Below are 27,499 nucleotides of genomic sequence, written 5' to 3'. Positions count from 1 at the left end.
CAGGGTTTAAGCTTCGCAGCTTCTATTGCCAGTTGAAATATTGTTAGTAGCAGCCCCGCTACTCAGTAGGTTCAAATGAAGATGTGCTATTATTTATACCACCACGTCGAGGAAGATTCCCGGGCCTGGCAATGGAAAGGCCACCACGGAGCAGTTTCTAGCTCTCAACCATGTAGTGATCAGACAAATCTAGATCCACTATGAAGGACTTGGACTCAACTTCTCCTGGCCCATAAATGGTCTATGCCCAAAAATAATTTGTGTAGTTAGAAAGGAAGATAATCTTGATATGGTAAGCATGGCGGCACACTGAGTACTGAGAACTAAAGGCAAGGGTAAGGACAGAAAACTCTGTGGCAGATTTTCTACTATCTCCTCTATTGTTACAAGGCAGTGGTTTGTGTTCTCACTTTACCAAGTGCCAAGGCTAGGTCACTGGGGATGAAACAACCAGCTCGAAGGGTGATAAGATATCTCAAAGTCAACACCACCAAACAAACCAACCGCAGGGTAAAGATCGTGCTGGCCCTCTAGCCCACGGACACCACCGGCCTCCTCGTCTACCTCTTCGTGCAAATCCCAACCACCCACACGCTGACCGTTCCGAGTGAAAAAGACACTGGTGTCGAGATTTGTGGTGGACGGTGAGGCACCGGGGGCATTTGTGCTCTCTGGGAGCTGAAAACTCATCCCAAGTCCCACGGTGTCGCCAGCCCTGAACGCATCCGTGAAGTCCTTCCCGCCCCAGGAATCGTTTACAAAACGGCACCCGTCGTCTGAAAAGACACCAATGCTTCCTCTCTCCCAGCCCGGGGATCGCCAAGTGGGGTATGGCTGTGCCGCGAACCCGATAGACAGGCCGCTATCATCGTTCGGTGTAGGCCCACCCCGTAGGCCAAGTAGTTTGACTTCGAAGTAGATAGTTTTCTGCGTCTCCGTGATAAATGGCGAATCTGCCAATGCGAAGTAGAGAGGCAGATTTGTTAGTAAGATGCAATCGCTGCTCCTATCTCTTGTGTATCCCATCCAGCGATTGTGGTGCTTGGAGATGCTACCCCCAAACTCAGCTGGTGGTACCGGCCCGATGTCATATCTTTGGACAGAGTTGTATACAACAGCAGACGGGTAAGCGGGGTGATACAGCGGGGTGTTGTTACAAAACTCATGCGCGCGTTCTGCATCATTGGTGGAGGCATTGCCTGTATTGGAGTGATAGTTGCCAGATACCGGTGGAGGGGGGAATTCTGCTGTATCGGGCACTGCCTCTTGCCAGTTGTGATAAGGAGGAGGGTTTGAATTGTCGAAGCCAGGTGGTGGCCCGGGTGGCGGGGGGTAGGTTTTGTTCGCCATATGGAGGATTGGTGCTATCCTGTAATTAATGGGGGTGGAGTCTAAAATGGAAGTTCTTGTTAAACTTGCTATCCCTTGCGTTTTGTGAGATCTTCCCACTGGTTCCTTTTGGTTCGTGGGGCGGTAGGAGTTTTACGAGATCGGGCTTTGACTTTATATATATTTGAAAGTGTGGCTGTGCGTTATTCTAGACAACACCAAACACTCAAAATAAGCCTTTCAATTTTCATTCCACAAAGAGACCAGGATCATTCAGGTGTTTCGGGGACTCAGAAGTTTGACTCTAACGAGTAATAATGAGATCAGCCAAAACCGATCTGATGATTCCACCAGGCATCGGTCATTCAGTATGATCGTTCCTGTGGAACTGTCAGCCGTAGACTGGAGTTGCCTCGACGATCCAATGCTCAAGCTCGGTACTCCGTAATCTCCCTCTGACTGCATATGCCTATACAACCCCAGGTCGGCTTTCAATTACCGGGCGAGTCTCGAATTTATTGTTTGTTCTTTGTCCGATCTCGTTGCCTCAAGTACACCCCTTGGCTGATGATCGATGGGAGCCGGGGTGTATTTTTAGGCTGCATATGCAGCTCGACTGCACCTGGTGAGGCACTTGACTATATCTGGTTGGGCAGTTCTGCCTGCGCTTGTACGAGAATGAGGATTGCTCGTTATTCATCTCTCACCTCTTACTAACCCGGCGCTTGAGGTTTCACCTTCATGTGACCAGTGCACATATGATTTGAGCTGTACAAAACTCTAGGCTCCGCCGTTGCGATGGCGATTCGTTTTCTAAGATTTCCATGCCACGCTCTTCAGGGTGCTGTGCGACCCTGCTTTTCTTTCACTGAGGACTCTTTTCTAATTCGCAAACTAAACCTCTTTTTCGTTCGTTCTCTCAATTAACTATTTATGACCATGGATAGTTGTTTCTGAAATTTAGGCCGACTCTTACGCCACTGTCTAATCTGCGGCTGTCAAGATGCCGGTGCTTATCGAATCGAGTAGCGAAAACCGCCGGCCTCGGAGGCCTTCCATCACGCAACAATTGCAGCGAATGTTCCATAAGGACAAACCAGATGATGTAAGTCGTATACATTTTGTGGTGGGAATGAAAATTGGTGTGTCTGGTGCTAAGCGTTGAAAGGCAAGAAAAAGTAACAGTGACGAGGACCCGTTCAATAATACAGACGTCGTGGTATCATCTGCATCTAAACCAAACCGCTCTGTACGAACGGTTGGGGGCAGTGGCCCTATCGAATATACAAATTATGGACCGTCCGATGTCAGCTCTACCGGGTACAATCGTCATTCATATTCGTCATCGAATTCAAAAGCCACCGGCTTGAACACCTCGGAATCAAGGCCCTCTTCGACCCAATCTTTCCGGCTGGAGTCGCATCAATTAGTGAAAGATTCTCTAACAGCGAATGGTGCATTGAAAACGCAGGATATCGACCAATCTCCCAACGTGAGCCACTCTGTTGTCGAAAAGAAAGAGAGGCGGGCTACAAAGCGCCTGGAAGCAGAGAGACTAGAGCTCGAGAAGCGGATGCTCAAACTGGAAGAGGCTGAACGCACTAGAGATGTCTCAGTCCTGAGAAGAGAATCCCGAAGACTCACTAAGAAGCAGCCCTTCGGGAGTTCAAGTAGGTCATCAAGTGTGAGTGGTGATGAATCACGATCTCGCCCCACCTCTCGAATTTCTTCTATATTTTCAAGTTCGAGACGAAGGTCTAGGTCTCGCTCGAGCTCAATAGATGGGGTCGACAGGGTTCGGTTTACTGGTCGTGAAGAAACCCCATCGATTGAGAACGTAGACGCCCTTCCAGCTTTGTCCTCGACTTTGCCCGAACGACTGAACACAGCAATATCTAAAGAGCTAGCTGCAAGGAAAACCGCATTACTTGCGTCACCTGAGCAGTCATCGCATTCTCTGAAGCTTTCGTATTTAGAAACAGGCACCGACTCTGCAAATGGCCCTCCCAGCCAGCAAACGATCCGAGATGGAGAAGACATGACTCCTTACGCCTTCGGCGCAATCCCAAGAAATAATATACACCAAGAAGAGCAACTTGAATTGAGGACTCCAGAAATCAAGGGTGCTCACAACCAACCGACGGATTTAGACAAGGCAATGTTTACTGCAAGCTTGACCTCTAAAAAACGAAGCGTAGCACTTTCACAATCCGGAGAAGTCCCGAAGATGGGCCAGACCGCGCATCCCAAAATTGAAAACGAATCCCCCGACTCCCGTCATCTGCCCCAGGATGATGAAAATAACGCGACTTTAAAACACAATTCAAACACAGTCCCATGGGGTGGCTCGCCTAGGGGTTTGCTAGTGGGAACATCCACGGATGGAGTCATACAGCAACATCAAAAGAAGTTCAAGTCCTCTCCTCTAGCAGAGTCACAAACAATCGACGGTGATGGTGTGCTGTCTGCTCCGAAAAGAGCGACAGCTCTAGTGAGCCTCCAGATTTCCGAAAAAGCGCAACAACAGAAGTTCGGTCGTGCCGAGGATGTGGCATCGTCAAGATTGAGTATGGCAAGCTCTCCTAATGTATTGCAAACATCAAGTTTACCGGATAAGAGAACAATCCATGCACCCCCAAGTATTACAGTCAAACCATCAGTGACAGAAGGAACGGATGATCGACCCTTTATGAGCAGGATACCGACTTCAAAACCTAGTCAGTCAGCTCCATCAGCACCACTAACAAAGCCGCGCTTCTACAACTCACTAAACAAAGTGACAGGCCCTTGCGGTGGAAAACCTAAGGCGATTGGTACTCTGTCACCTCCACGCCGGGAACGAGATTTGTCTCCCACGGTACCCCCGAAGAGCCCGAAGCGAACCAGCCGGACTCTCTCACAGTCTCCAGATTTGGCACCCGAAACTAGGATGAGGCCAAAGAGTAGCCAATCAGTTGGCATTTCTCAAGATTCCGAGTCGGACTACAACACTGCAGATGAAACTGCATCTGCCGGATCGAGAACCTCGGACCGTGGTGACTTATCTGCACCCACAAAGATACGTGCAGCAGGTAAGACGCGTGCGGCATCGAAGAAAAACATTTTGTCAGAGCCTGACGGTGGCCCTCTACCAGCGATTTCATCCTGCTCAAAAGCGGACATGAAGAGAATGAGCAAAAAGGCAAGGCAAATTGGACGGGATCAGCTTGTTGCGAAGCTCTTTGTAATCTGTTGCAGATGCAAATTTTGGCATGACATGCCATCGGAAGTATATGCGAGTCTTACGCTTTCTGATCCCTTGTCAGCGGCTCTTGACCAGGAGCTTGCTGCCTGGGATCAGAATGCCTTGCCTGATAGACTGACTGCCTCAACGAAAGAGGCGCGCCCGCTGCACGAATCACCCGCGAAGTCACCCAGGTCTGAGACTCAGCGAAGATCAATACGCACACGTGTAACAGCGGACCTACCATCTGGGCCTGTCAACTGTTGCTGGTGCGAGCATCGTATGAGCAAGCAATGTTGCCAAGGGTGGACTACCGTTGTTCAAATGCGTCAGAGGCACCATTAATTGCACATGAAGTTGTTTTGTCTGGTACCTGAATCATAATCTGTATTCACGTATTCAAGTGTTTCTTGATGATAAGCCATTTTCTTTTAGCTTAAGCGCAAAAGCCCCCTTATGTGACGAAACTACCATATTTTACCATTATAGAAGAGCCATGATGGAGAACACGACATTTCGTATTGATAGTTATGGACGAACAGTGCTAAAAGTAAAATAATAATTCTTGGCTATTATTACACATACCGTAGCCACCTGTGAGTTGATATCAATATTGCATGTGGTTTGCGCTCGGCCTCGGTTCCTAAACTTCCTAAACTCGCGCCTGGGGCGCAAAAGTCGATATTATCGCAACAAAGAGGGGAACCGACTTAAGTGAATATGTAGGGGCATATTGAAAGTAAAACTGATGGTTATCGGGCCGGATACTATAGTGGAGTACCATGATGCACTATCGGACTGGGCGGCCCCGTGTTAAGGAGGGAGGTCTGCTTTGGATAAAATAGTGAGGAACAGCTCACCCGCAACTTTCAAAAGCCTACCCCCTCGCTTTCTCCCTCCCCCAGCCCCTCTCTTGTGCACTCCTTTCTCCCCGTTAATGGTCGGAGCCTGACACGATGGCACGTCAAAGGGGACATTCAACTGCGTCTTCGATTTCCACCCTGCCGGAACGAAACCAGGTACGTCTGAAGTGATACTGTTTTTGAAATCAGCTGCCCTCGAGGGGTGGTTCTTCAAACATCTTATTCTAATTCGGACTAGGAGCTGGAGAGCATGTATGATTATCTAGCCAAGGTTATTCTTCTTGGTCCTAGTGGTGCCGGAAAGTGAGTTTCCTCTCCCCGGAGTCTAAGCCCTGTACTCACAATTGCCCCCAACACCGCGCAGGTCCTGTGTGCTCCACCGATTTGTCAAGAACGAATGTACGGCTCCGAAATCTCATATCTGAGCCCGTCCATTCTGGGCTGCCCAGAGCTGGATAAATCGGCTCGCTAATACACCGTGCTCCTGTAGGGAGAGTGCTATCGTCGCAAACGATCGGAGTTGAGTTCTCCTCTCGAATCGTCAAACTAGGCACCGGGCCCCGACGAACGAGGATCAAACTACAACTTTGGGATACTGCTGGGACGGAGAGGTTTCGATCTGTATCAAGATCCTACTACAGGGGAGCTGCGGGGGCAATTCTCATTTACGATGTCGCATCCCAGGCCTCGTTTTCCTCCCTTCCGACCTTTCTAATGGATGCGCGAGCTCTCGCGTCTCCGAATCTCACTGTCCTCCTCGCTGGGAATAAGGCTGATCTTACAAATGAGTCATTCTCCAATGGAGACTACCACGAAGATGGAATGCGACCCCCCATGACCCCGTCCAGCACGTCTAGCCGACAGTCATCGTTTCCATATGATTCTGTGGCTGGTTCCTTTCGTTCGAGCAATATGGGGGCGGGTACCAAGATGACTGCTACGCATGCTTCATATGGTCGCGAAGTCGGTGTTGAAGAAGCTTCGCACTGGGCTGCTAAGTCTAATATTCCGGCTGTCGTTGAGGTCTCTGCTCTCACAGGGGACGGCGTAGAGGAGCTCTTTCAACGACTTGCGCGCATCATACTCACGAAAATTGAGCTCGGAGAGATCGACCCCGATGACCCGCAAAGTGGTATTCAATATGGAGATGGGGGTGTTTATGGCCATGGGACGAGTGATGCTTCAAGCATAAGAAGCCAGATGACACTTGATGACAGTGCTGTCCAACTCCACCGGAGGAATACAAGGCGACGAGGCGGTGGAGGTAACTGGAGGACGGGTATGGGCGAGTGGGAAGACGTTTTCAGACTCAGCGGATCACACAACAGGAAGCGACCAGGATGCTGCTGAACTGTTACGATCGAATCGTTGTCCCCGGATCACACCTCGCAATACTGCTTTTATCTACTTAAGTCTGACGTGGCATATCGATACAAGGTGTTGGTCTAAAGATTACCAATCCCAGCGGCGCTCCTTTGCTCTCCGTGTCAGATAATGCCCGTTTCTTCATTTCTCTACTGCACTATACCCCGATTACGTTCGTTGTTAATTTTCATACACTGTTATCTGGCAACACATGATGTGTTGTTTACCACTATTGAGCCAGTTTCTAGGTGCTGCGCCCGGCTGCGCCTCTCTTAATGGAATATTGCCCTTGACCTGCAGGTCCAACTAAAGAAAAGTACTTCCTAGATGGCGCCTGGATGAGCGTACACCAGACTTATTCGAAGCGCAAATAAATTAATGATCCATTTTCGGAATGCAAACATTGAAAAGGCTTTGTAGCCAGATATTATGATAACTCAAGCCTACACTGCATTGGCTACAACGTTGTCGTAAAAAACGTATCGTGCATTAAAAAAGAGACCGTCATGGCCCAAAAATGGATATACCAAATCAGAGAAGTGTAGGAAGAAGGTCCGATCTATATGTACATGCTCCTTCCCGACCATACTAACCCGAAGGGAACGGAACAAACCGCAAACACAAGACCCGATAAGAAAGGGAATAAGTGAGAAATATATAAGAAAGAGAAATCAAGTCGTGTACCGAGTGACTAGTAACCAGCGACTCCTATTGCCAACCCCCAGCTAATTTCCCAAAACCGACTAGCCTACAGCTCCATTTAGAGCATGAAAGCCATGGCAGCCAGACCAGCACCAACGATGCCGGCGTTTGAAAGTTTCGCGCCAGGAACAGCAGCACCAGTGAAGGGGGAAGGCGAAGCGGAAACGGTGGCGGTTCCAGACGCAGACGCAGACGCAGACGCAGAGCTAGAGGCAGCGCTGGGAATGACTGGAATCGACGAAGATGGCACCGCAATGGTGGAGGAGTAAACCGACTCGCTGATGAAAGTGCTGCAGTCAGGCGTGGCAGCGGCCGCCTTGATGACAGGGGTGCTGGTTGGGGTGAAGGCTGGAGTTGAGGTGGTGGAGGTATGCACAGTGACAGTGTTGGTTGTGGTGCGGGTTGAGGTGAGAGATTCGGTTTCACCAGCTCCACCGTTTGCGACAGCGGCCAGGGCCGGGGCGACGGTGGCGCTGACAACGAAGAGAGTCTTGAGGAGTTGCATTTTGATAGAGGTTGCGATTAAGGTTGATTAATCGGGTTTGTTATGAAGGGTTTATCGTCGTTTATAGAACGAAAGATTGACAGTTGATTCGTCGCTTGAGGGGTATTGGTAGCAAGTATTCAAAGAGTGAATGGGACTGGAAAGAGCGGCAGCCCGTGTGGGAGAAAGAAAGGAAGAGCGACGACAACGAGAGTTGGATGGAAGTGAGGAAAGCTGGGAGCAGGAGGAGAAGGTTATTACTAGTAGGCCGAAGAATCAGATGAAAAGGGGGTTGTCGCGCTGGCGGGGCAGCTTAGCACGAGTAAAGGTCGGTTAGTGACACCTTAGTGTGAGTTTGTCTGGCGTCAGGCCTTTCGGAGGTAGACTCCATAGTCCGGGCTAAGCGTTTCTGTGTTTCCATGGGCGGTAGGCTAAAGACGAAGGAGCAGAAGTCTCCTGTTCCCTGCTCGCTGAAATAAAGCCCTTCCTCCGCAAGCTCGATTGGCTCTATTGTGTGCAGGATGGGGAAGTGTGCCTGAGTGTTGAAGGTTAGGGAGCGGAACATTACGTTGCTCAATTTCCCAGGACCCATCGAGCGTGATTTAATTCCGGAATTGCATTTATTGGGGTGTTTCATGCTGGGGATAATCCGAATGTGTTCTGGTTGATTTTCTCTGGCTCCAAGACGACCTCAGCTTTTTGCTCTGGTGATGCTGCTGGCAGTAGCGAAATACAAGTTCCATGTGCTCCACGGTTCATCAGGGACAGAGTTCATCACTCCATGTTGATTGATCTTGTTCTCCACGACTCTGTACGTAGTGGGCATGTTCCACAGTAAGTTTAATTAATTCTGGGGATCGCCGAGAATCTTTATCTTCGGAGTTTGGGCAAATTCCACGCTCGTCCAATTACAGATGAGAATAACTGTTGAAGGGGGGTGGGTATCAAGATTCTTCATAAATTGTGACAGGCTTTTCCTTCCTCTACCGTGCATTCCACTCTACTATTGTATAGTTATATAGGAGCGTATACACAATTGAAATTCAGGCAACAAAGACAATTTGTTATTGAAAAAAAAAACAAAAAAAAAACGCATGACCAATAATTACTACTTGATGAGGCATGCCTAATCTAAGATAAGCTCAATAATCGATAGCAAACCGATATCGTTGTGATCAATCTCGGAAGAATAATAAGGGACAGTTATAACTCGTAACAGGGTATCAAGAAGGTCAACCAAACTGCCTCCCTCAAAAAACAAAAATAAAAGCAAAGCTCAGAAAATAAGGTCGCACCGGCATCACAAAGTATAGACCGCACCTGCAACGATGGCGGTCATGGCCCAATACCCGCTGGCCTGGATTATCGACACGGCAGCAGCTGAGTCTACAGCTGCGTCGTCAACTGTCGTACCATTCGGCAAGGTACCGTTGATAACTATCGTCTGCGTGCCATTGACGTCCGTGACCCGAACGATACTGCCGTTCTTAGGCTGCGTTCCGTTGAACAACGATTCATAGTACGTGCTGTTGTTGTTGTCATCGCAGCCGCACTCCGCATATTCACCGCACAAGCAGATAACTGGCAGCGATTCGTTCCTATTGCTTGTGTCGTTGATATAATGGTAATGGTGGTCGTATGGGTAAACGTGTGCTCCATATAGCCAAAGCCCTGGGAAGAAGGCAAGAGCAGCGATGGGCAAGAAGAAGGGGGCGACACCCAAAGGCGAGCGGATACCCGATTGATAAGGAGCGACAGCACCTCCGCCGTAGAAACCACCACGCCCATACGAGGGTCGCGGCCCAGATCCGCCAGGCGATGTGCCACCCCGGTTACTAGTCGAGCTGGTTGACCCTGGACGTGTTGCGGGATGATTACCACTGGAAGGACGACCGCCTGAGCTGCTGCTGCTGCTGCCTCCTCCTCCGCCACGTCCTCCTCCTCCGCCACCGCTCCCACCGCCACCTCCTCTGCCACCTCCACCACCTCCACGGCGCTTCTCCAGATCTCTTCCCTCAAGCTCTAAGACTTCATGGGAGCGTGCGATGGTATCGCTATGGCGATTGGCTATGTCTGATGTTGGGACCGCGACGGAGGTGACGGTTGTGGATAGAAGAAGTGCAATAGCAGATGCTATGGTGACCTTCATTATGGAGCTTCAACGGCCGCGAGAAACTGACTGAGAGATATGACGATAGTATCCCAAGTAGTGATGGCTATGGCAAGTTGAGATGACGAGGTCGTGCGGGTGATAAAAAGGGGTTTACGATTTTGCGAAACCGATTGATATAGGCCCTTTTCTTTGTGGTAAAAAACAGAAAATAGACGTTTGTATTAAAGAGCCAAGCGCCCCGTACTTCAAAGATATAATTCACCAGACAGGTAGGGTTGCAGAAGTCGTCTTTATATTGGGGCTTTGACCTGGTAGAAAGAAAAGTTTAGGCCGAGCACTGCCCTGGAAAATAAGCCTTCATCAAAACTCTGTCTCAGGTGTAAGTCCAATAATTCTCGGGTGGATTTTAGTTGCCAAGAGCCATAGACTCTCCAATTCAGCGGAAATACGAAAGTTTTTCTAAGAGACGGAGGTATTACAGGCCGGTGAAAGGTCATGATGACTTCATCTTTTGCAATCTTCAGGGTCCATGTGGGCAGGTGCAGACTGAGCCATGGGGCTGCAGGGCTGCTGATTGAACGGCCCTGCATGCGCTGACACAGCCACACTCGGGCACCACCTCCAGGTCAAACCGCAGCATTTCATTGCCTTGCGCATATAACCATTATATGTCAGATACGTCTTGCCCGTTTCCTTCAAGAAAGCAGCAGTCTTGTCGAATAGGGTCATATTGTGCGAGAACTTGACGGCCGATCATTAGACCGTACTAATTCGACCGTGCGGAAGACGAGGGTGTTGGCCACCCTGTTTAAGATTTTGCTCAGTTGTGGATATTGCGTAGATCACGTGCTGGAAACATTGATGACTAATATAAACCACCAGTGCAAAATAACTGACGGATTGCTCACCCACAGAGAGATTTTCCCGTCAACAATCAAACTTGACGCAGGAGCAACAGCTGCAGCTCCGACGTGTTTTTCAACGCAAACACTTGAAAGCACATAGCTATGATCTGTCTTCTATTCATGATGTAGTCGACAGACGTCATACGCCATGCTTCTTACCTCAATACTCCAGCAGCCCGATGATGAACGTTTCACTCGTCCGATCTGCATTGGCAACCGCATAATCCAACTGTCCCTGTTAGCTTTTTCCTATGGTCCGCGGACTTATGGAGGCAGACATAGCCACGGGCTCTTCTTGTGAAGGACGGTCAACACATGCCACGTCTTGTGGCTGTGCCTGAACGGAGTTGGATTTGCTGGACCGTCTCGGTTCGAACTTAGAATGGTTCAAGGTTGCGAGAAAAATCAAGGGCCTTCATAGTTCATGTTTTCCTATTCCTACGAGGGCATGACTCCTTGCGCACCTACACCACATATTCGTCTGAAAAATTTATATTTATCTAAGAATCCAATCAATCATTGCCTCTCGTATAAGGAAAAACGTAATCTACAGCTTGCTACCCCTATCATCGATGACCTGGACAACCACCTTTCCCCATGTCTCCCTTCCGCCGAGTGCCTGCAAAGCCTTAGGAACACTTCCCAAGCCAATAAAGCTCTCATCCTTGAAGGCCGTGCCCTTGAATTTCCCTTGCGCAATCAGATCAAAGATCCCCTTCCACACCATACCTACTGTTTCCGTCTCAAACCGTGCATACTGGCCCCAATGCAAGCCCACAATGCTAACATTCTTCAACAAGACCCGGTTCAGCGCAACCTTCTCGATATTCCCTGCCGCAAACCCAATCACCAACAGCCTTGCGTTCCATGCTACACACTTCAAACTCGCATCAATCATACCGACAGGATCATAAACAACATCCACACCAGCCTTCCCATTCCCGCTCCGAGTCTTCGCACACAGCCCCTTCACCTGCTCCGGCCATGCCTTATCCCGATAATCAATAACATAGTCCGCACCAAATGCTTTTGCGACCTCCCTCTTCCTCTCCGTCCCAGCCGTTGCAATCACCGTCGCTCCACGTGCCTTCGCAATCTGCACAGCAGCAAGCCCAACCCCACCAGCAGCGGCATGAACAAGCACCCACTCGCCAGGCTGCACTTTAGCCCTGTGCACTAACCCGCCATACGATGTCGGCGCTGTGACGAACAAGCCTGCTGCGTCCTCGAAGCTCCATCCCGCCGGTACGGGGAGGAGGGTCTGTTCAGGCGCAAGAACATGCGTAGCATATGCACCCTGAGTGGCACCAAACACGCGGTCGCCGACTTTATATTTCCATGGGCCACCTTCAGTTGGGAGAGCGGCGATTATACCTGCGAACTCGGCCCCCCCGACCCACGGAAGGGGCGGTTGGTGTTGGTATTTGCCTCGGATCTGGAGCAGGTCGAAGAAGTTTGTTCCCGCGGAGTGGATTTCGATGAGGTAAGAAGAGGGAGACGGGGAAGGCGTTGGGAGGGTGCTAACGGTGAGGTCGAGAGGACCCTAAGTAGATTAAATCCACTTGTTAATGACTTTGTTCCTTGATTCATTTTGCCGAGGGTTATAAAAAGGGTGCATGTCTGGACTTGCCTTGACATATTCCTTTACTTGGATAGCGCGCATGACGACGTGAATTGGAAACTGCCAAAGGAGGGAAATTACCGTTCAAGGAAGAAGATAATCAATGAAACAAAGATGAGGTGGGATTATGGGATTTATACCACTACTGTTGAATCGGGATTGAAGAAACTTGGAGACAGGTCTCCGTCTGATGCGTTCCCCGCAAGGCGACTGAGGAGGACCATGATGCCGAGGTTGTCGGATAAGCTACCGAAAGCCGCCATGTCTATATTACTAATAACCATACCATTTCATTATATATTTTATCAAGGACCAGATATCTGAGAGCTGATAGTAAAACATGGTGTTTATCTATGTCATGTACACTAGATACATGCGATATGCTCATTGAGGCGAGTGTGACAACGTTACTCACGGGAGTTTGCTATTCGACCGGAATTTAATCCCGAGAAAACATGTCTATCCTTGACAAAATATGACCTGTCACAAGACTGAGTACCTATGTACTGGCTCATATACGAAGTGAATTTACACCGTTATGCAAGAGTAAGCGAGCCCGAGAGTTTTCAAATCATTACTAGTACCGCCCTCTTTCCAAACCGGTTCCATGCTGATAGTATCGCTGCATCCCGGTTTACGCGCACAAGACCCCCCAACTCCGGGACATCAAGAAAATGAAAACAAAAAACCAACCCCTAAGTCTTATGTAAATATCGAATGCAGATGGTGGCCGAAAAGCCTGCTGACGCTGTATGCGACACTCAGAGAAGCTGAACGTACAACAATTGCTGAGAATAAGGCATCTGAGGGAGGGGGGAGGCCAGAAAGCTGCTTCAGAAACCGAGAAGTTCTAAAATTCAATGCTCGACCGATGGATAAGAGGCTCAGGACCAGGATAAGCATAGCCCGGTGAGCACAGGGAAGAAGAATATGACCCATGAGGGAAGAAAGGAGACGTCGGCGTGGCCACTACGCCTAGGTGTTGGCCGGTGCTTATCTTTGGCGGGTGTTGTACCTCCTGTTCCAGTGATTTTGGTAGCTGTCGTGCATTTTGGCTCATTTGGGCGACCAAATCTGGGCTATAAGAACCAGAAACGGTGGGCTTCCATAATTTCAGTCCACCTTGAGACTCAGATATCTGCAATACGGGTTGCTGAGATACTGTGTTCACCATAGAGTCGATTGGTGGGGTCAGAGGACCTGAAGTATAGAAAAGCATGGATGAGGCCTCTGTGGTCGTCTCTATAGGCATTGAATACCATTGCGGTATCGCCCATTGGGTTTCCGGAACTGCAGTTGTTGACACAGGAGTTGGCACGGAGTGGTCAGCGCCCAAGGCATAAGGCGAATTTGTAAATGTAGGTGTCATTGTAGGGGTTGAATTGAGCAAGGTACCATCCATCAAGGGTGATGGTTGAGGCGGGTCATATGAGGGGGGAGTGGTAATGGCCAGAGAAGTATGTGAGCCGACGCGAGACTTGTCTGGCGAGATTTGGGGTGAAGAATAACTCGGATTGGGATCCCAGGCAGCGGGAATGTCTCGTTCGCCACCACTGGGTACCGCGGAACCGGGTGCTTCGTATACGTTGTTGGCTATACACCACTCTTGCTCGGTGACGACCGCTTCTGTTGCCGATGGCAGTGGCAGTGGCAGGGAACGAGGTTGGGTTTCGCGGGAGCTGTTATTGGAATGGCGCTTGTGAATGTTCGTCTCATGAGATAGACATTTCGTTGTCTCTTCTGACTTCTTTTTTGTCTGACGGGAGGGCTTGGTGACACGCCATTTCTTAAGTCTACTTCGTAGCTGAGTCTCACTAAGATGACGTTAGTGTGCTATTTAGGCTGACGGCTCAAGTGCCTCACCTTGGATTGAAATTATCCGAGCGTATCTTTTTGATGACTTGTTTCAATGGCCATTCTTCGTCTTTATATAGAGTAGAAATCAGGGCCTTTTTCTCCTCCCACACATCTGACGGGATGGGAACAGAATTCTTCATCTTTGAGCGTCCTGGTTCCGCTTGGACAATCGAGAAAGGAAAGTTTATTAAACCAATAGGAAAGTAAGAATAGAGTCAAACGCGAGGACGTTGACCGAAAGACTGAGGCAACGATTTGAAAAATGACGGTGGGGGAGATACAGCTTGGAAGAGAAGGTCTTTTTGAAGAAAGAGGATGCATGCAGATCGGAGGGAAAACGAGCACGTCAGATATATGTATTCAAGACGGGACTAATAAAGACACAGGACTCCAGGAGGAATTGGCCACACTCGGGAGCAAAGACCGCGCAAGATCTAGAGCAATGGTGGTCAAAGGAACCGGGCCCGTGGCCGGCCGCTCAACTAATGCACTAGATGCCGCTTGGCTAGATCCCAATGAAAAGAAATAAGCGGAATGCGACAACAGGTAATCTCGTGCTGTCAAAACAGGCGACCGATGGGGAATCGGGGACAGGGGCCCGCGCAGCTGGGAGATCTACTAGCACGAAGCTGCCCAAGGAACGAACGGTGATGAGGAAAGAGTCATGATTGGTGATGCCAACAACATTTAGTTGCTGCCGCCGGTAGCACGCTCCATAGCCCTGGGTCCTGTCATCTTTCCAACCTTCACCTCACGAACACCTCAGGCTGTGCGTAAACCCCGGTCTTGGAAATCTTTCACGTCGATCTAGTGGTCGCAATCGGATGATCGATTTCCAATATTGTAATGCACTCGATGACAGCAACGCCATGGGGCTCAGTGGACGGAAAACAGCCTCTGTGACCTCTCCAGTGCGAGGATGGCGCTTGCTTGTGTTTTCTTTTTCTGCCCTTTGCTTTCTTTCCCCGTGACCGGCGACGAATTTCCCCTTTTCAGCCTGTGCAGAGCATCTTCCCATTGGCCTGCCATGACCCTCTCCCGTCAATAGTACGATTTGACCTATACTTTTCTGCCTTCCCCCTGGCCATATCAAACTGATTGACCCCTCTCCACTGGCGGGTTGGTGAGAGTCTTGTCCTGCCAGGATTTGGAAGCTGCTGAGCAGTGCCCTGTCGTCCTTACATTTTTTCCCGAAAATTCAAGATGTCTCTATCTCTCAAAAGTGCCCCTTCCAAAAGTCTAATTCGCTTCGCTTATGGGTTTGTTCGTTTTTAAATCCAAGTCAATCTAGATTGAGCGTTTTAGCGTCATCCATTTTGCTTGTGTCGGGTCAAGTCCAATTAGGTCATTTCATCTTCCATAATTTCCTCATGGCGAAATCTGACTCTGACAAGACATCAAGACCCCAACCAATGTCCAGCGACGGGAGAAAGAAACGGTAACTTGCATCAAAAAGTGTCAAACACAAGCAAAGAACGAGCGTGATCTTCAGTTGGAGGCAGTCGGTTGGTTACCAAGTACCAACAGGCGAACAAGATCCCCATCGTATTAGTACGGCTAAACCTCGTTGAGTACTTGGCGCAGATTCCGAACTGCTCTCGGATAGGTGTTCGAACTGCGGAAAGAACATTTAAAGCCGCGGGGAAACGAAAAGGATCCAGCGACGGCCGGCATGGAGAGGGTAACAGGCCCAGAGGCTCCCGCACTGTCGTCAGATGGAGATACCCAGCAGCGACGGGCAATGTATTCCGTACCTTACTTCCGCTTGCAGGTAAAATGGGCGGTGGAATTTCACAGGGCTTTTCTTAACTCCACTCCGCAATCCCGATTTGCGGCAATCTGATGATCAACCTGTCAGTTTACACCGTAAAGAGAACCTCTTGACCGAAGTTTGACACTAGACTTTAAGACACAAAGCCAAATTCGGTCGATGTTTCCCTCTCGCCCGCTATTTCTAAGTGCCAGCCTCGTTGCCCAGGTCTATCTTTTCCACAATTAAAGCTTGGCTTGTTTGTAGTCGTTTCGGGATTATCTTCCACCATCGATGTCCCTGGTCAGTGGCTGGTCGATGGCTCGTTGGCTGTACGCTGATCTGCAGAGGAGATTCTTCGCCACATCCATGTTTCCACCGCGCTTAGACCGGAAGGACCAAAACACACTTGAAGAATCTCACCGGTTATTGTTAAGCACGATTCAAGTCTCGAAAAACAAAATGTACCAAATAAAGCTACTTTCTCATCGGGAACGCTGGGGCTTTCAACCATTTTGATTAAAAATGATAAGAGACAGACCTTCCAGGCACCTTGTCTGCGACGAGATATGGGCCACAGGTGTCATCATTTGGCGCCTTACCACCAATTACCGACATTGAATAGCGTCAAAACTAAGGTCTTCTTGTTGATGGCCTCGGTGGAGTGCCACCAGATGCTCCGTGCAGAGCCCATACAGAGCACGTCCCACATCAGTCCGTGCGAAGGATTACCGCCGGGTCCAACCTTGTCATCCTCGGGACCCAACAAGAAGGTTCAATGACATGGGCTGTCTTCTCTCGTGGGACGAAGAATAGGAATTCCAATGGCCAGTACGGAGTAATTCCAGTAACATAGCCCGATCTTGTTCACTAAGTCGACAGCCGTGGCTTCTTGGATGGGTCGTACAATGCAGTGACCCACTCCAGATCCTCGATAGTTCGACTGCAGGATTCAGCTTCTGCATTGACAGACAACAATGGCATAGTCAACAATTCATACATTAAACAATAGTCGATAACTGCAGGGAAAGGAGAACACATCACCTAAGCGATGGTTCAACCACAGCAAGTGTCGGAGCGAGCGACCATTCCCCTACGCGTTGCGATCGTCATCAAGAGATCCAGATGTTAATTCTCATCGTTCATCCTCTCTGTGCGACACAAAGGCATTATACATTCTTTTCTGACCCAAGTCAATTTCTGTGCGACCTAAGCCGATAAGGTTACATTCCCCATGGTTTCTGATGCATCAGGTTGTCGTCTTGTTTGCTGCAAGGCATGGCTCGTGTGGCGATGGTTAAGATCAATCATGCCACTGCAGTCTGCACATTGTCCACCTGTTATCTTCTCAGCAGGAATTCAGGGCCGATACGATAGAGCTGGTGCTGGATGACCCCGATCTTCTCGAACAAACTCTAGTGAGCATTACGATCGACCACTTTGCGTTCCTCGTGTGGATTGCAGGTTGCGGATTGCATGTACGAACAACAACCTGGACAGCAAATGAAATGTTCTTCCAGATTTTCACTTTCATGGCTTTCGGACGTGAGCAACAAAAGATGTGGATGATATACTGCAGTTCCGTAACCGGTGTCCGAAGGCGACGGATTCAGCCCACCGGTGCCTGGTTAATGCACGATTAACCGACAAAACTAGCAGGTTTATACATATGGAGATATCGATACGCTGCAGATCAAGCGAATGATCCAAGATAAAAGCTGGAGATTCAGCGTGGTCGCAGGGCACGAAGCAATGCAAGGGTGGCGTTTCTCATCGGTGGAACAAGGCATGCTGTGCGACAAGCATGTCAATAGTAGGGCAGAAATTGGAAGACTGGAATATGAAAAGTATTCCACTTGTGTTCATTGGTTTCCAGGGAGAATCAGGGGACATTGTTTACATTATTCGAGAATTACGTCCGAATGATACTTGGCACTAATTAGCACTTCGGAGCACTTGGGGTGCGATTTTGGGGAGCCTCGGCTGCCCTGATACCAGCAAACTGTCCTTTCGCATAAATGAATCTTATTCTGCCCTGCCCTTCCACCGTACTTGTACGAACTTTACTCCTGTCCTCCCCCAGCGGTCAATACGAAAGGTCCTGGTGACTACTACGGTTTTGCTTTCGCCACCGGATAGCACACTGCTCTAAATGTTAGGGTTCATTGTCTCAGATAGGGAACTGGTGTTGTATTCGCAACCGCAGGTCGAGGAGGCCAGAAGTTTTGTATCACCCACCGTGTGACGGTGCATGGTATATTGTTAGATTTGCTTCTGGTGACATGGTGTGTTCTTCACCGAAAGCCTATTTCAATTCAAAACCTGAATATTCCAACAGAGAACTGCTTTTCTCCTTCATTGTTGGCGATTTAGAGTTTATCGCCGCAGTCAATCAGACCCATTGACAGAGGAGCTTGAGGTGTTGATATTGAGACATTTCTGACTTCTGTTCCAGCAACCAAGTAGGTTAAGCCCCAAAACAAACCCCTACAATCCATGGGGTTTCCGGTCAAATGCGATAGATCCAGACCGCGCAACCGTTTCATGAACAAGCTGACCGGCAAAGAAATTACAAACTAAGCTCGTAAGAACAAAGCAGGAATCGCAGGGTGGGAAGGCGGAACCAGTCGAGATAACAAAGAGATAGCTCCGCAGAAACAAACAGAAGTATCTTGAGCTCATCTATGGAACGTATCCGCGTTCCGTTCGTTGCCTCGCGGATGTCGTTCTCCACGTTATTAACCTCGACGTATTCATTTGTTCGTCAAGTTGAAATGGCGATGATCGGCGGGGGAAGCTCGACTGCGATGCTGTGAGCTAATCTATCCCATTCGACACGCGAAGTTTGGATAGGGTGTCGGCCTTGCCGGAGTCAGATCGAGCCTCGTAGCCAGTGGGACCTGGGGAGGTTGAGCTGAGGGTGACCGAGACCTGATGGTACATTTTTGCGTTCGTGCCCCTCTCTTCTGGTTTACCATGTTTCAACGGTTGGAGACAAAGAACGGAAGCTGGATATCGAAATCCGGCACTTAAGCAAGACGTATCGAAGTGAAACGAAGCAAGCAGAGCTGTTCCAGTTACACAACCCGCTCTGCAGCTGCATCCTTAGGAGGATCTTGACCTCGTGTCGGCGTCAGTCCCCATGCAGCGATTGGCCGACAGCGCAATTTACTTTTTTTTCGTGTCCCCAAATAGGCAGGAGGATCTCGCTGTCGGGGTGGAAGAATGAAAGGATATCCTTCTCGGCACTTCCGAACTCATATCGAATCAGGGAGCCTGAGTGCCAATTCAGCGATCTGGATTTCGTGGTCGTCTTGGTTTTCTTTCAGCCGATCTGTCGGGTTGGGTGGTCACAGCACTACTGAGAGGTGTACAAAGAACTCGAATCCACTTATCACAATTCGAATCGCCGAGATCGCGATACGCCTGGGCTTCCAGGGACGCCACAGATCCTGCGAGTCTGTGACTGCTGTGAATCTCACAAGTACCACAGGGCCGTCCTTGCTCAAGGCGAATTGAACCAGGAATGATTGAGGGACAAGAGGGGACGAAAAAAAGATGGCGTCGAGTCCTTTCGGTTCCGTTGTGGAGTTTCGTCCAGGTATACTCCGGGCATATCTATTTATCTTTATCTCCATCGATTTAAGGAAGAACTCTCGGGTAAATGATTGGGGACCCGCAGGATTGTTTTACGAATCCAGACATGTTATAGGATGGCGAGACGACGGAGGAGAGACTCGAGTGGAGTGGTCAAAAGCATTGTGGTAACCTTCATCGACAAGAGATAGTTTTTGTCATCATGAAGACTTGACCTCGTAAATAATACACCCCGGACTGGGGAAATATACATTTATATTGATAAATGATAACAAGTGCTTTTGGAGAACACGAAATGATGGACTTCAGATCCCGAGAAGGTTATCGGTTCTTAATATAGGTAAGTACTATAAAGTATAGACAGGTGCTAAACTCCGCACACAACCATCCAACTCGCTTGCTTGCTCCAAAAAAAAAAGTCGCGTATCCAACATGGAAGAAAAATTTTGAAAGAAATGGTCGCATCGCGAGGCGCATGTAGCATTGAAACTGAAAGCTTTATGCTAGCGGTACTTCTCAAAACCCAATCCTGTTATGCGCCTAATGTACCCATTCAGGTTGCTGCTGTGATATTGACTGCCGCCTTCGCCTCTGCCGCTTGAGGCGATGAGATCCAAAAAAATAAAATAAATAAAATAAAAGTAGACATAATAAGGATGACATAAAAATACGAAACAAAAGTAAAGGTCCAAAATTACACTAGTCAAACATACCACCTGGAGAGGAGAACCGGAACCATTGGTGGAAGAAAGTAAAAAGAAAATAGCGCAAAGGGATAAAATTACAATGGAGAGCAGAAAGAAACTAACGTCGTCTCTTTCGGAGACGGTGTTCCTTCCCTTTCTTGTTGGACTTCTTCGTGCTCTTATCAACGGGAAGTACGAGCGGTTCGTCCTTCATGTTCCACTCCATAAACCGCATGAGGTAATCGTCGATATGGCCTAGGGACAGCTCCGTGTCCGCTGCATCCTCCGTTTCGGGCTTATTGACGCCCAGAAGTCGCGCTTCATCAGACAAGGGAGTGCCTGCTTGAGCCGGAGTTTGGCTGGAGGTGGACATACCGGTGGCGGCATTGACGCGGTCATCGAAGTCGCCGTCGTCCGCGTGTTCGAGCTCCTTTTGAGCATTCTTAGCAGCATCTATATCTTCTTTATCCTCTGCTTGTTCGAAAACGCGCGAGGTATTGGTGACTCTGTTCTCAAGGACGCGATCCATTGCTGCGCTCGCTTCGTCCTGTCCTGTAAGAGCCTCATCGGTGCCAATCATATCGCGCACGTCGAGCTTTGTGAAGTAGTCCGTCGTGAACTCGCCTTCTTGGATGACAACATCGTCAAGCATGCGCTTTTGGTTGGCTTTGCGGAGAATATTGGACTCGATTGTGTATTCTGAGACAAAGCGGTAGATGTGCACGTCGCGGGTTTGCCCAATACGATGACAACGGTCCTGGCATTGTTTGTCCATTGCGGGATTCCAGTCTAGGTCGTAGAATATCACAGTGTCTGCGCCTGTCAAATTGATACCTAGGCCTCCGGAACGACTGGATAGGATGAATGCGAGGATGCGGTTATCGTTGTTGAACCGATCCGTGAGGATTTGCCGTTGTTCGACCTTAGTCGTGCCGTCCAGACGAAGATATCGATGACCATGGATATTGAGGAACTGCTCCAACACGTCGAGCATTTTAGTCATTTGCGTGAATATTAATGCTCGATGGCCGCCAGCTTTAAGATCACGGAGTAGTTTGTCCAGTCGTTGTAGCTTCCCGCAATCGTACTGTAGAAGCCTCTTGTCGGGGAAGGCGATGGATAGGCGCATTTGAGCCTCGTGAAAAGGATCATGGCACGGGAATCTCTCCTTATTTGTGAGGTGTCGCGTTGAGATTGGAGTTAGGGCAGCTTCTGTAACCCCGGCCGCAATCGCTGCCGGAGTAATGCAAGCAAACCTCTGCACATACCCGTCCATTACCTGAGATCGTTCTTCCAAAGACATAATCATGGACGCAAGAACGGAAGATTGACTTGATAACCAATCAGCATATGAGCGTTTCCTTAACGGGCCGTTGGCTGTTGGCCGCTGCTTGCTATCTGCAGTGAGGAATTCGATAAGGCTGCTCCCATACACTGGGCGACGACCATGGCGCTTTGACTCGAAATATAGGAATCGTTCTAACTCAGCCATCCTTGTCTTTCTGCAGTCATTCTCCAAAGCTTCCAAGGTGGATTGTACAGTTGTCCCGTTGAATTTCATATGCCAGTTTGTCCGGTGGTACTGATGTTCGCGAAGTGTGTTAAAAGGAGCGTAGGCCATGATCCTGGCGCTATCATCCGCCAGCCTTCGTGAGATGTCTTCCCTTGAAATAGGAACTAAATTGAGGAAATCGAAATCGAGTTTCTCGAGCGGATGTTGGTAGAGCAGGCGCCTACGAACGAGGAGCTCCTTGATCTCGAATTGTGTCGCAACTGAGCGGGGCATGGCAAATGAGGTTGAAATAGGCCGAGTTTCAAAAAGATCTGGATGGTTGCAGACCTTCCGTAGCTGCATCAAACAATTTATAATCGACAGATAGTTTCCGGATGCAAGAGTCTCCTTGGTCTGTGCTCTGGACATAAAGCCATCATACAGATATCTTTGTCGTTTCGATAGCCTGCAGTATACGACGTGTTCGTACTTTCCTGGCATTTGCTTCTCGACGTCTGCTTTCAACCGACGCAAGATGTACGGCCGCAGGACAGTATGCAGCTTCGTCACCACTTGCTTGGCTTCATCATCCATTGTTTCTCTACCGTGCTCCAAAATTTGTTCTACTGGCCTTCGAAACCACTCAGAGAAGTTCCTCAAGTCGGCGAAACCCTCAATCCCCGCCTCGTCACCGTCGGTCGGCATTAGGAAAAAGAGGAGAGACCATAGCTCAGTAAGATTATTTTGAAGAGGAGTTCCGGTGAGTAGGAGGCGAGCCCGCGTTCTAAATGTGAGCAGCGCTTGCCATCTCTGCGAGCGGAAGTTCTTGATATTGTGGGCTTCATCAAGAATCATGTAATGCCAGGCCCTTCGTTTCAGGACCTGCTGATCTTGTAGAACCAGCTGGTAAGATGTGATCAACACGTTCCAGCTGTTGTCATCCATCCAACCTCTGCGTTTCTGCCGTCGTTCTTCTTGATTTCCATAGTATGTCATGATTTTGAAACCCGGACACCATTTTTTGAACTCCATTTCCCAGTTGAGAATGACACTTGTGGGAACCACAACAAGATGCGGACCCCAGACTTCATTCTCCACGGCTAAATGCGCGAGTAGAGCAATCGTTTGGATAGTCTTGCCCAAACCCATCTCGTCTGCAAGAATACCGTTGATATGATTTGTATATAGACCCGCTAGCCAATCTAAGCCGAAATGCTGATATTCTCGTAAAGTTCCCCGGAGAAGGTGGGGCACCGGCGTCTTCAACCCGGGAGCGGGCGATTCGCTTGCCTGTGCGTGTTTCTCAGCTGCAGCTTCATATGACGATACTGATTCGGGCTCGGAGGGCTTAGTGGCGACCGTTCCGGGAGACGCTTCGCTGGAAGCAGCCCTACTATGATATGGTTCATGTTGCGCATTTTTGGGTTGATCGTTGAAGTTTTCTTGGAGAGTTTTTGTGGAAGGTGACGTTGGTGGTTTGTCGATATGAGTCAAGTTCTTAGGAGAAGATATGTCCATCTTTTCAGTGCCAATGCGTTGGATCTCAGAAAGACCGATGTGGTTCCCAATGGTTGCGGTATCGACGGCGGATGTTTCATTCTCATTGGAGAGGGTCTCCCCGAGGAAATCGTTTTTGTTTTCCGCAGGCGTGATGTTTTCGACTGGACTTCCCAGAGCCGCAGAAGCTGAATCTGTAGCTGGAAGGGTTTGGTCTTTTTTCGATGGCCCTGTCGGAACAAGTGTAACTTCATCTGGGTCTTCAGACTCATATTCAGACTCATCCTCGTCAGACGATGCATGCTTCTCACCCTCCTCGTCATTTCCGCCATCGTGGAGTGTCGTGATGCCATCATCGTCATCCGAAACAGCGCGATGGAGGTCACTGGAGGCTATATCTTTGGCTGAGAAAAATCCTAATAGCCCAGACCTTCCATTATCTTCCTCCGAATCAGCTTCACTTGATTCCTCGTCATTGCTATCACCCATGTCATCATCCATATCGGTTGAGTCACCGCTATCATCCATGAGCATCGGGTCGATTTCATCGAGTTCTACTTCACCTGACTGGTGGTCCTCTGGGAGCAGTGGTTCGTAGGTAGCCCCAGGAGCATCATCAATATCTGTCCCATCGCTGTTTTCAGTCTCCACATCAGAATATGCAAACACTTGGCCTGGTTTGTCGCCAGTATTCGGTAAATTTGCATATTTCAATCGCAATTCCTCCGCAGTAAGACCCGCGTCATCATCCTCCTTGTCATTCCCGTCTTCCTCTTCAGTATCTGTTGACATATTACTCTCACCATCATCAATATCGTCATCGTCGCCAGATTCGCCATCTGTCTCAGCCTCGTCATCGTCGGTCGTAGTTTCCGGAGCATCGCTCCCGGTCTCACCCAATATTTCTAATCGTCGTTTTTCGAAGAGCATGGTGGACTGCTTGATAGCGCGGTCCAAGGCACGTTGATCTTTGGCTTTCTGCTCCTCTTCCCAGCGCGCAAGCCGTATCCGGTCAATTTCCGCCCGGGCTAGATCAAACATTTTCTTGAGGTCCTTAGCCAGCTGTTTACGCTTTCCGCGCATTACCTCTTGTTGTTCTCTGAGTATGTCTTCGGGGTCCTTGTTGCGCTTTTTCCATTCTTCCGCACACAAGTACGCAAGAGTTCGAGCAGTATGCCGATGACGACGGTGTTCCTGGTCAAGAAGCTTCTTGAAGTATATCCCATGGGCTACAAGATGGTCTTGGTGCGAGTATTGCTGGGGTGGCTCCTCCTGATGTTCCGGCAAAAATGCAGAGCAGACCTCAGCACTAAGAAGTCCACCAGGTTCCATTGCGTTCATTACTTGTTGCCGCTTGTGCGCTTCCCCCAAGGCGCCTGCTGACGTATACACGCCCTCCCCAGGATTCCCTGCGCCCTCCCTCTCTATCCATTCTTTAAATGAGCTGTATTTGCGAGCAGGTAAAACGTGAGAAGGGTGCTGGATGCCGAGTGTTGGTTTTTTGACTTTGATCCGTAGCCGAGGTATCCGCTGTCCCTTTTCATCATGCTCGTCGTTTCCACCGTCCTCCAAGCTAGTTACCGTGTCGTGTCCTATATTAACTCCAACCGATGACGTGTGTAGGGAGGATCGCGTTGATCTAGTTTTATTTGGGTTCGAGTGGCTAGCGACTCCGTTAACGTTTCGATTATTGTAATTCGTAGCACCAGAAATATCGGGCCTTATGCGCGTAGATGTACGTTTCGGTGCGGGAGAAGGTGAATCTTGCCACTTCCGTCCATTTGAAGGCTTTGCCGTGGTACTTGATGAACCGTTCACCACGCCGGCGCCACCAAGGGATCTTCTGTTCGGGCCTGGACGGGATGGGGAGTTTGCCAACGGGGATGCCGCGACGGCATCTCCTCGGCTAGACAGAGATTTACCTATATACTGTTTTTGGCCAGATCGCGACGGTTTTGTATTCGATGCGGGTTGTTCGAAGGGGCCCCCAATGCTAACTCTTGTAGACCGACGCTTTCCATCCACGAGTTTCGATGTCGGGCCATCAGCGCCTGCCTTCTTCCAGGGGGGTGAGATCGCCCGAGAGCTTGGCCGGTGAGAAGGCGTGGAGCTCGTGACCTTTCGGCGTTTCGAGGGAGGCCCGTCATTGCGATCGGTTGCGACCTCTTCTTTTATCTCGGACTGCTCAAGAGTGGCAGAATCAAAAGGGGGTCCGTTTGAGAAAATACCAGAGGGAGCAGACTCGATTTCCGGGGTTACTCGTTCATTTTGGCGCGGTGTACCATTAGTTGTACCGTTTTGCATCTCTTGTAATAACGGAGACAGGGGCCCTCTTCACAGTTGACCCCAGTTTTCCCGACGAGGACGCGGTTGGAACGGGTAAAATTCGCATCAGCAGGTAGCGGAAACTAAGTTGAGGTGCCACCAGAAGTCTGGCATAGTTATCGGTAATGTAGCGTGGCTGGTAGGTGAAAATGTCGATGAAATGGATGGATTGCGTGAAGATGTGGTTTTTTTCCAGTCCCTCTGACGACGAGTCAACTTCAGGCGGACGTGTAGTAAGCTAGCCTGACCGCGCGCTGTCCACAGTGCAGTGAGGTTACATAATCCGGAATCCCCGTTGTCTGCAACCACACTTCATCCCAAGACTAATTGAGCCATTCGTTCCTCCCCTCCCTACGCCGCAACTTTCTATCCAAAGCAGCAGAATGTTAGTTCGACGAGGCCCTCTCCTATGGCTCTACGTAATTTTTTATGTGCTGATCTTGATCTACAGATGCTTGCTCAACGCATTCTATCGCGGCGCCTGCCCCAGGCTGCCCTTCGCTCTACCACATTCCGCGCCTCATTTTCACAAATTCACTCACTGAAAGCCGCTGAAAGCGATGATCCTCTGCAGGTATGATTCTGTACAGATATTATAATGCTGAAATTCATGTTAATTGACGCAATTGGGCGCCTTCATAGAATGGTGGCTACCAGAACCCTCCCCGAGTGAAGCGTGCACACAGAGACCCGTACGGCGGTTGGTGGGATCAGCAAGAGAGGAGAAACTTCGGCGAACCGGTCCACGAAGAGAACGAAGTCTTGGGAGTTTTCAGTCCCGAGCAATATACCCATGTAACCTCTCGCAAAGCCTTTTTCCAAGTCGGCGGCTTCGTCGCGGCGTTTCTAGGGCTCTGCGGCGTCGTGAGCCTCTTCTATCCTGACAGACCGAGCGCTCCTAAAACCTACCCTGATGGGCTGGAGAAGGAACTTGGGGGACGGAGTGCTGTCCCGGTACGTGGCGGTTCTATCACCGTTCAATTTGACCAACCTCTAACATGGAATTTTAGGCTCGCAAAGCTGGCGAAGAGTCTTTGTGATGATATCTTCTCATGTGTAAATACATACAATGCGATTTGTTCCGGCGTCTATCGAGTATCGGGTTATTGAAATGGGAGCCTACCTTGCCACTGGGAATATACCTCGGCCTATATCCTTGTACCGCTGAAGATGGCTACGGGGTGCGTAACTGAGGATAATGGGTCAGTGGTAATAGAGAAGACTGCTTGGAGGGTAACTTAACTGTTATCCATCTGAGAACCGCTACCATGATTGTTTGGTCTGCATACAAGAAAGTACAGACCCAGAAACCATGCAGAAAGGCTCCCTAACCGCTAAATTTAAATAGATGTAACATAAACTTCTTTTTTTATATATCAAAGTAGTGCTTTTTTTTAAATAGGATTGTTTCTGATATTCGAGCGCGGCGCTTATGCCTGTTTATTTTTAATGTTGGGGGTGGTCTTGTTCTGTTTCAGCCTTTCAGGTGTAGGGAGCAACTTGCAACACAATAATGATCTCCCGCCGCAACCACACGCCCCTTTCTTCTTCACCTCATCTAACTCAACCTCGCTACTTGTTCATTTTCATAACATATAGTTCCATTCTCGTTTTTCTGAATAGAGCGAGGCAAATTTAGGTTTTCCACAAGTATTACGTCCAGCTGCGCAAGCTGGCGCTCTGCACCGCG

At 49.3% G+C, this 27,499-nt stretch overlaps 9 protein-coding genes across 9 annotated transcripts; 3 read left to right on the top strand and 6 right to left on the bottom strand.

The window, feature by feature from the left end:
- Nucleotides 1-432: 432 nt before the first annotated feature.
- On the bottom strand, nucleotides 433-1,350 carry ASPVEDRAFT_144621 (SSH4 family protein; the record flags this gene model as incomplete). Its single annotated transcript, XM_040808002.1, has 1 exon — nucleotides 433-1,350. The coding sequence occupies one exon, from the start codon at nucleotides 1,348-1,350 to the stop codon at nucleotides 433-435; it is 918 nt and encodes a 305-aa protein (XP_040674478.1).
- A 681-nt stretch (nucleotides 1,351-2,031) lies between these two features.
- ASPVEDRAFT_47888 (uncharacterized protein) lies at nucleotides 2,032-5,136 on the top strand. The gene is made up of 2 exons (XM_040813883.1): nucleotides 2,032-2,434; nucleotides 2,498-5,136. Exons 1-2 carry the CDS (start codon nucleotides 2,333-2,335, stop codon nucleotides 4,895-4,897), a joined length of 2,502 nt encoding a protein of 833 aa, XP_040674477.1. The 5' UTR covers nucleotides 2,032-2,332; the 3' UTR covers nucleotides 4,898-5,136.
- A 220-nt stretch (nucleotides 5,137-5,356) lies between these two features.
- On the top strand, nucleotides 5,357-7,189 carry ASPVEDRAFT_47886 (putative Ras family GTPase (Rab4b)). The gene is made up of 5 exons (XM_040813882.1): nucleotides 5,357-5,396; nucleotides 5,523-5,571; nucleotides 5,654-5,718; nucleotides 5,780-5,814; nucleotides 5,906-7,189. Exons 3-5 carry the CDS (start codon nucleotides 5,666-5,668, stop codon nucleotides 6,763-6,765), a joined length of 948 nt encoding a protein of 315 aa, XP_040674476.1. The 5' UTR covers nucleotides 5,357-5,396; nucleotides 5,523-5,571; nucleotides 5,654-5,665; the 3' UTR covers nucleotides 6,766-7,189.
- Nucleotides 7,190-7,471: 282 nt separating this feature from the next.
- ASPVEDRAFT_89923 (uncharacterized protein) lies at nucleotides 7,472-7,987 on the bottom strand (the record flags this gene model as incomplete). The annotated part of the gene is made up of 2 exons (XM_040818701.1): nucleotides 7,472-7,528; nucleotides 7,580-7,987. The coding sequence occupies 2 exons, from the start codon at nucleotides 7,985-7,987 to the stop codon at nucleotides 7,472-7,474; spliced, it is 465 nt and encodes a 154-aa protein (XP_040674475.1).
- Nucleotides 7,988-9,266: 1,279 nt separating this feature from the next.
- ASPVEDRAFT_89922 (uncharacterized protein) lies at nucleotides 9,267-10,115 on the bottom strand (the record flags this gene model as incomplete). Its single annotated transcript, XM_040818700.1, has 1 exon — nucleotides 9,267-10,115. One exon carries the CDS (start codon nucleotides 10,113-10,115, stop codon nucleotides 9,267-9,269), a length of 849 nt encoding a protein of 282 aa, XP_040674474.1.
- Nucleotides 10,116-11,100: 985 nt separating this feature from the next.
- ASPVEDRAFT_414968 (NADPH:quinone oxidoreductase family protein) lies at nucleotides 11,101-12,940 on the bottom strand. Its single transcript, XM_040812357.1, has 2 exons — nucleotides 12,615-12,940; nucleotides 11,101-12,527 (listed from the first exon to the last, which is right to left on the bottom strand). The coding sequence occupies exons 1-2, from the start codon at nucleotides 12,645-12,647 to the stop codon at nucleotides 11,532-11,534; spliced, it is 1,029 nt and encodes a 342-aa protein (XP_040674473.1). The 5' UTR covers nucleotides 12,648-12,940; the 3' UTR covers nucleotides 11,101-11,531.
- A 515-nt stretch (nucleotides 12,941-13,455) lies between these two features.
- ASPVEDRAFT_34842 (uncharacterized protein) lies at nucleotides 13,456-14,602 on the bottom strand (the record flags this gene model as incomplete). Its single annotated transcript, XM_040810895.1, has 2 exons — nucleotides 13,456-14,419; nucleotides 14,469-14,602. 2 exons carry the CDS (start codon nucleotides 14,600-14,602, stop codon nucleotides 13,456-13,458), a joined length of 1,098 nt encoding a protein of 365 aa, XP_040674472.1.
- Nucleotides 14,603-20,613: 6,011 nt separating this feature from the next.
- swr1 (putative SNF2 family helicase/ATPase (Swr1)) lies at nucleotides 20,614-25,788 on the bottom strand (the record flags this gene model as incomplete). Its single annotated transcript, XM_040807995.1, has 2 exons — nucleotides 20,614-25,285; nucleotides 25,415-25,788. 2 exons carry the CDS (start codon nucleotides 25,786-25,788, stop codon nucleotides 20,614-20,616), a joined length of 5,046 nt encoding a protein of 1,681 aa, XP_040674471.1.
- A 331-nt stretch (nucleotides 25,789-26,119) lies between these two features.
- On the top strand, nucleotides 26,120-27,266 carry ASPVEDRAFT_47876 (uncharacterized protein). The gene is made up of 4 exons (XM_040813881.1): nucleotides 26,120-26,194; nucleotides 26,261-26,383; nucleotides 26,452-26,763; nucleotides 26,820-27,266. Exons 2-4 carry the CDS (start codon nucleotides 26,261-26,263, stop codon nucleotides 26,847-26,849), a joined length of 465 nt encoding a protein of 154 aa, XP_040674470.1. The 5' UTR covers nucleotides 26,120-26,194; the 3' UTR covers nucleotides 26,850-27,266.
- Nucleotides 27,267-27,499: the final 233 nt, after the last annotated feature.

This window comes from Aspergillus versicolor, assembly GCF_001890125.1.
Source record: "Aspergillus versicolor CBS 583.65 unplaced genomic scaffold ASPVEscaffold_16, whole genome shotgun sequence".
NCBI lineage: Eukaryota > Fungi > Ascomycota > Eurotiomycetes > Eurotiales > Aspergillaceae > Aspergillus > Aspergillus versicolor.
The sequence above is the reverse complement of the archived record's forward strand: the minus strand, read 5'-3'. Positions and strand labels throughout refer to the sequence as shown.

Bases quoted from the DNA above. Each gene is read 5' to 3' on its own strand.
- ASPVEDRAFT_47888 (XM_040813883.1), top strand. From the start codon at position 2,333: ATGCCGGTGCTTATCGAATCGAGTAGCGAAAACCGCCGGCCTCGGAGG. The intron at 2,435-2,497 runs GTAAGTCGTATA...AAGCGTTGAAAG, and splicing joins ATAAGGACAAACCAGATGAT to GCAAGAAAAAGTAACAGTGA.
- ASPVEDRAFT_47886 (XM_040813882.1), top strand. From the start codon at position 5,666: ATGTATGATTATCTAGCCAAGGTTATTCTTCTTGGTCCTAGTGGTGCC. The intron at 5,719-5,779 runs GTGAGTTTCCTC...AACACCGCGCAG, and splicing joins GGTCCTAGTGGTGCCGGAAA to GTCCTGTGTGCTCCACCGAT. The intron at 5,815-5,905 runs GTACGGCTCCGA...GTGCTCCTGTAG, and splicing joins CCGATTTGTCAAGAACGAAT to GGAGAGTGCTATCGTCGCAA.
- ASPVEDRAFT_414968 (XM_040812357.1), bottom strand. From the start codon at position 12,647: ATGCGCGCTATCCAAGTAAAGGAATATGTCAAG. The intron at 12,528-12,614 runs GCAAGTCCAGAC...TAATCTACTTAG, and splicing joins AAGTAAAGGAATATGTCAAG to GGTCCTCTCGACCTCACCGT.
- ASPVEDRAFT_47876 (XM_040813881.1), top strand. From the start codon at position 26,261: ATGCTTGCTCAACGCATTCTATCGCGGCGCCTGCCCCAGGCTGCCCTT. The intron at 26,384-26,451 runs GTATGATTCTGT...GCGCCTTCATAG, and splicing joins AAAGCGATGATCCTCTGCAG to AATGGTGGCTACCAGAACCC. The intron at 26,764-26,819 runs GTACGTGGCGGT...ATGGAATTTTAG, and splicing joins GGGGACGGAGTGCTGTCCCG to GCTCGCAAAGCTGGCGAAGA.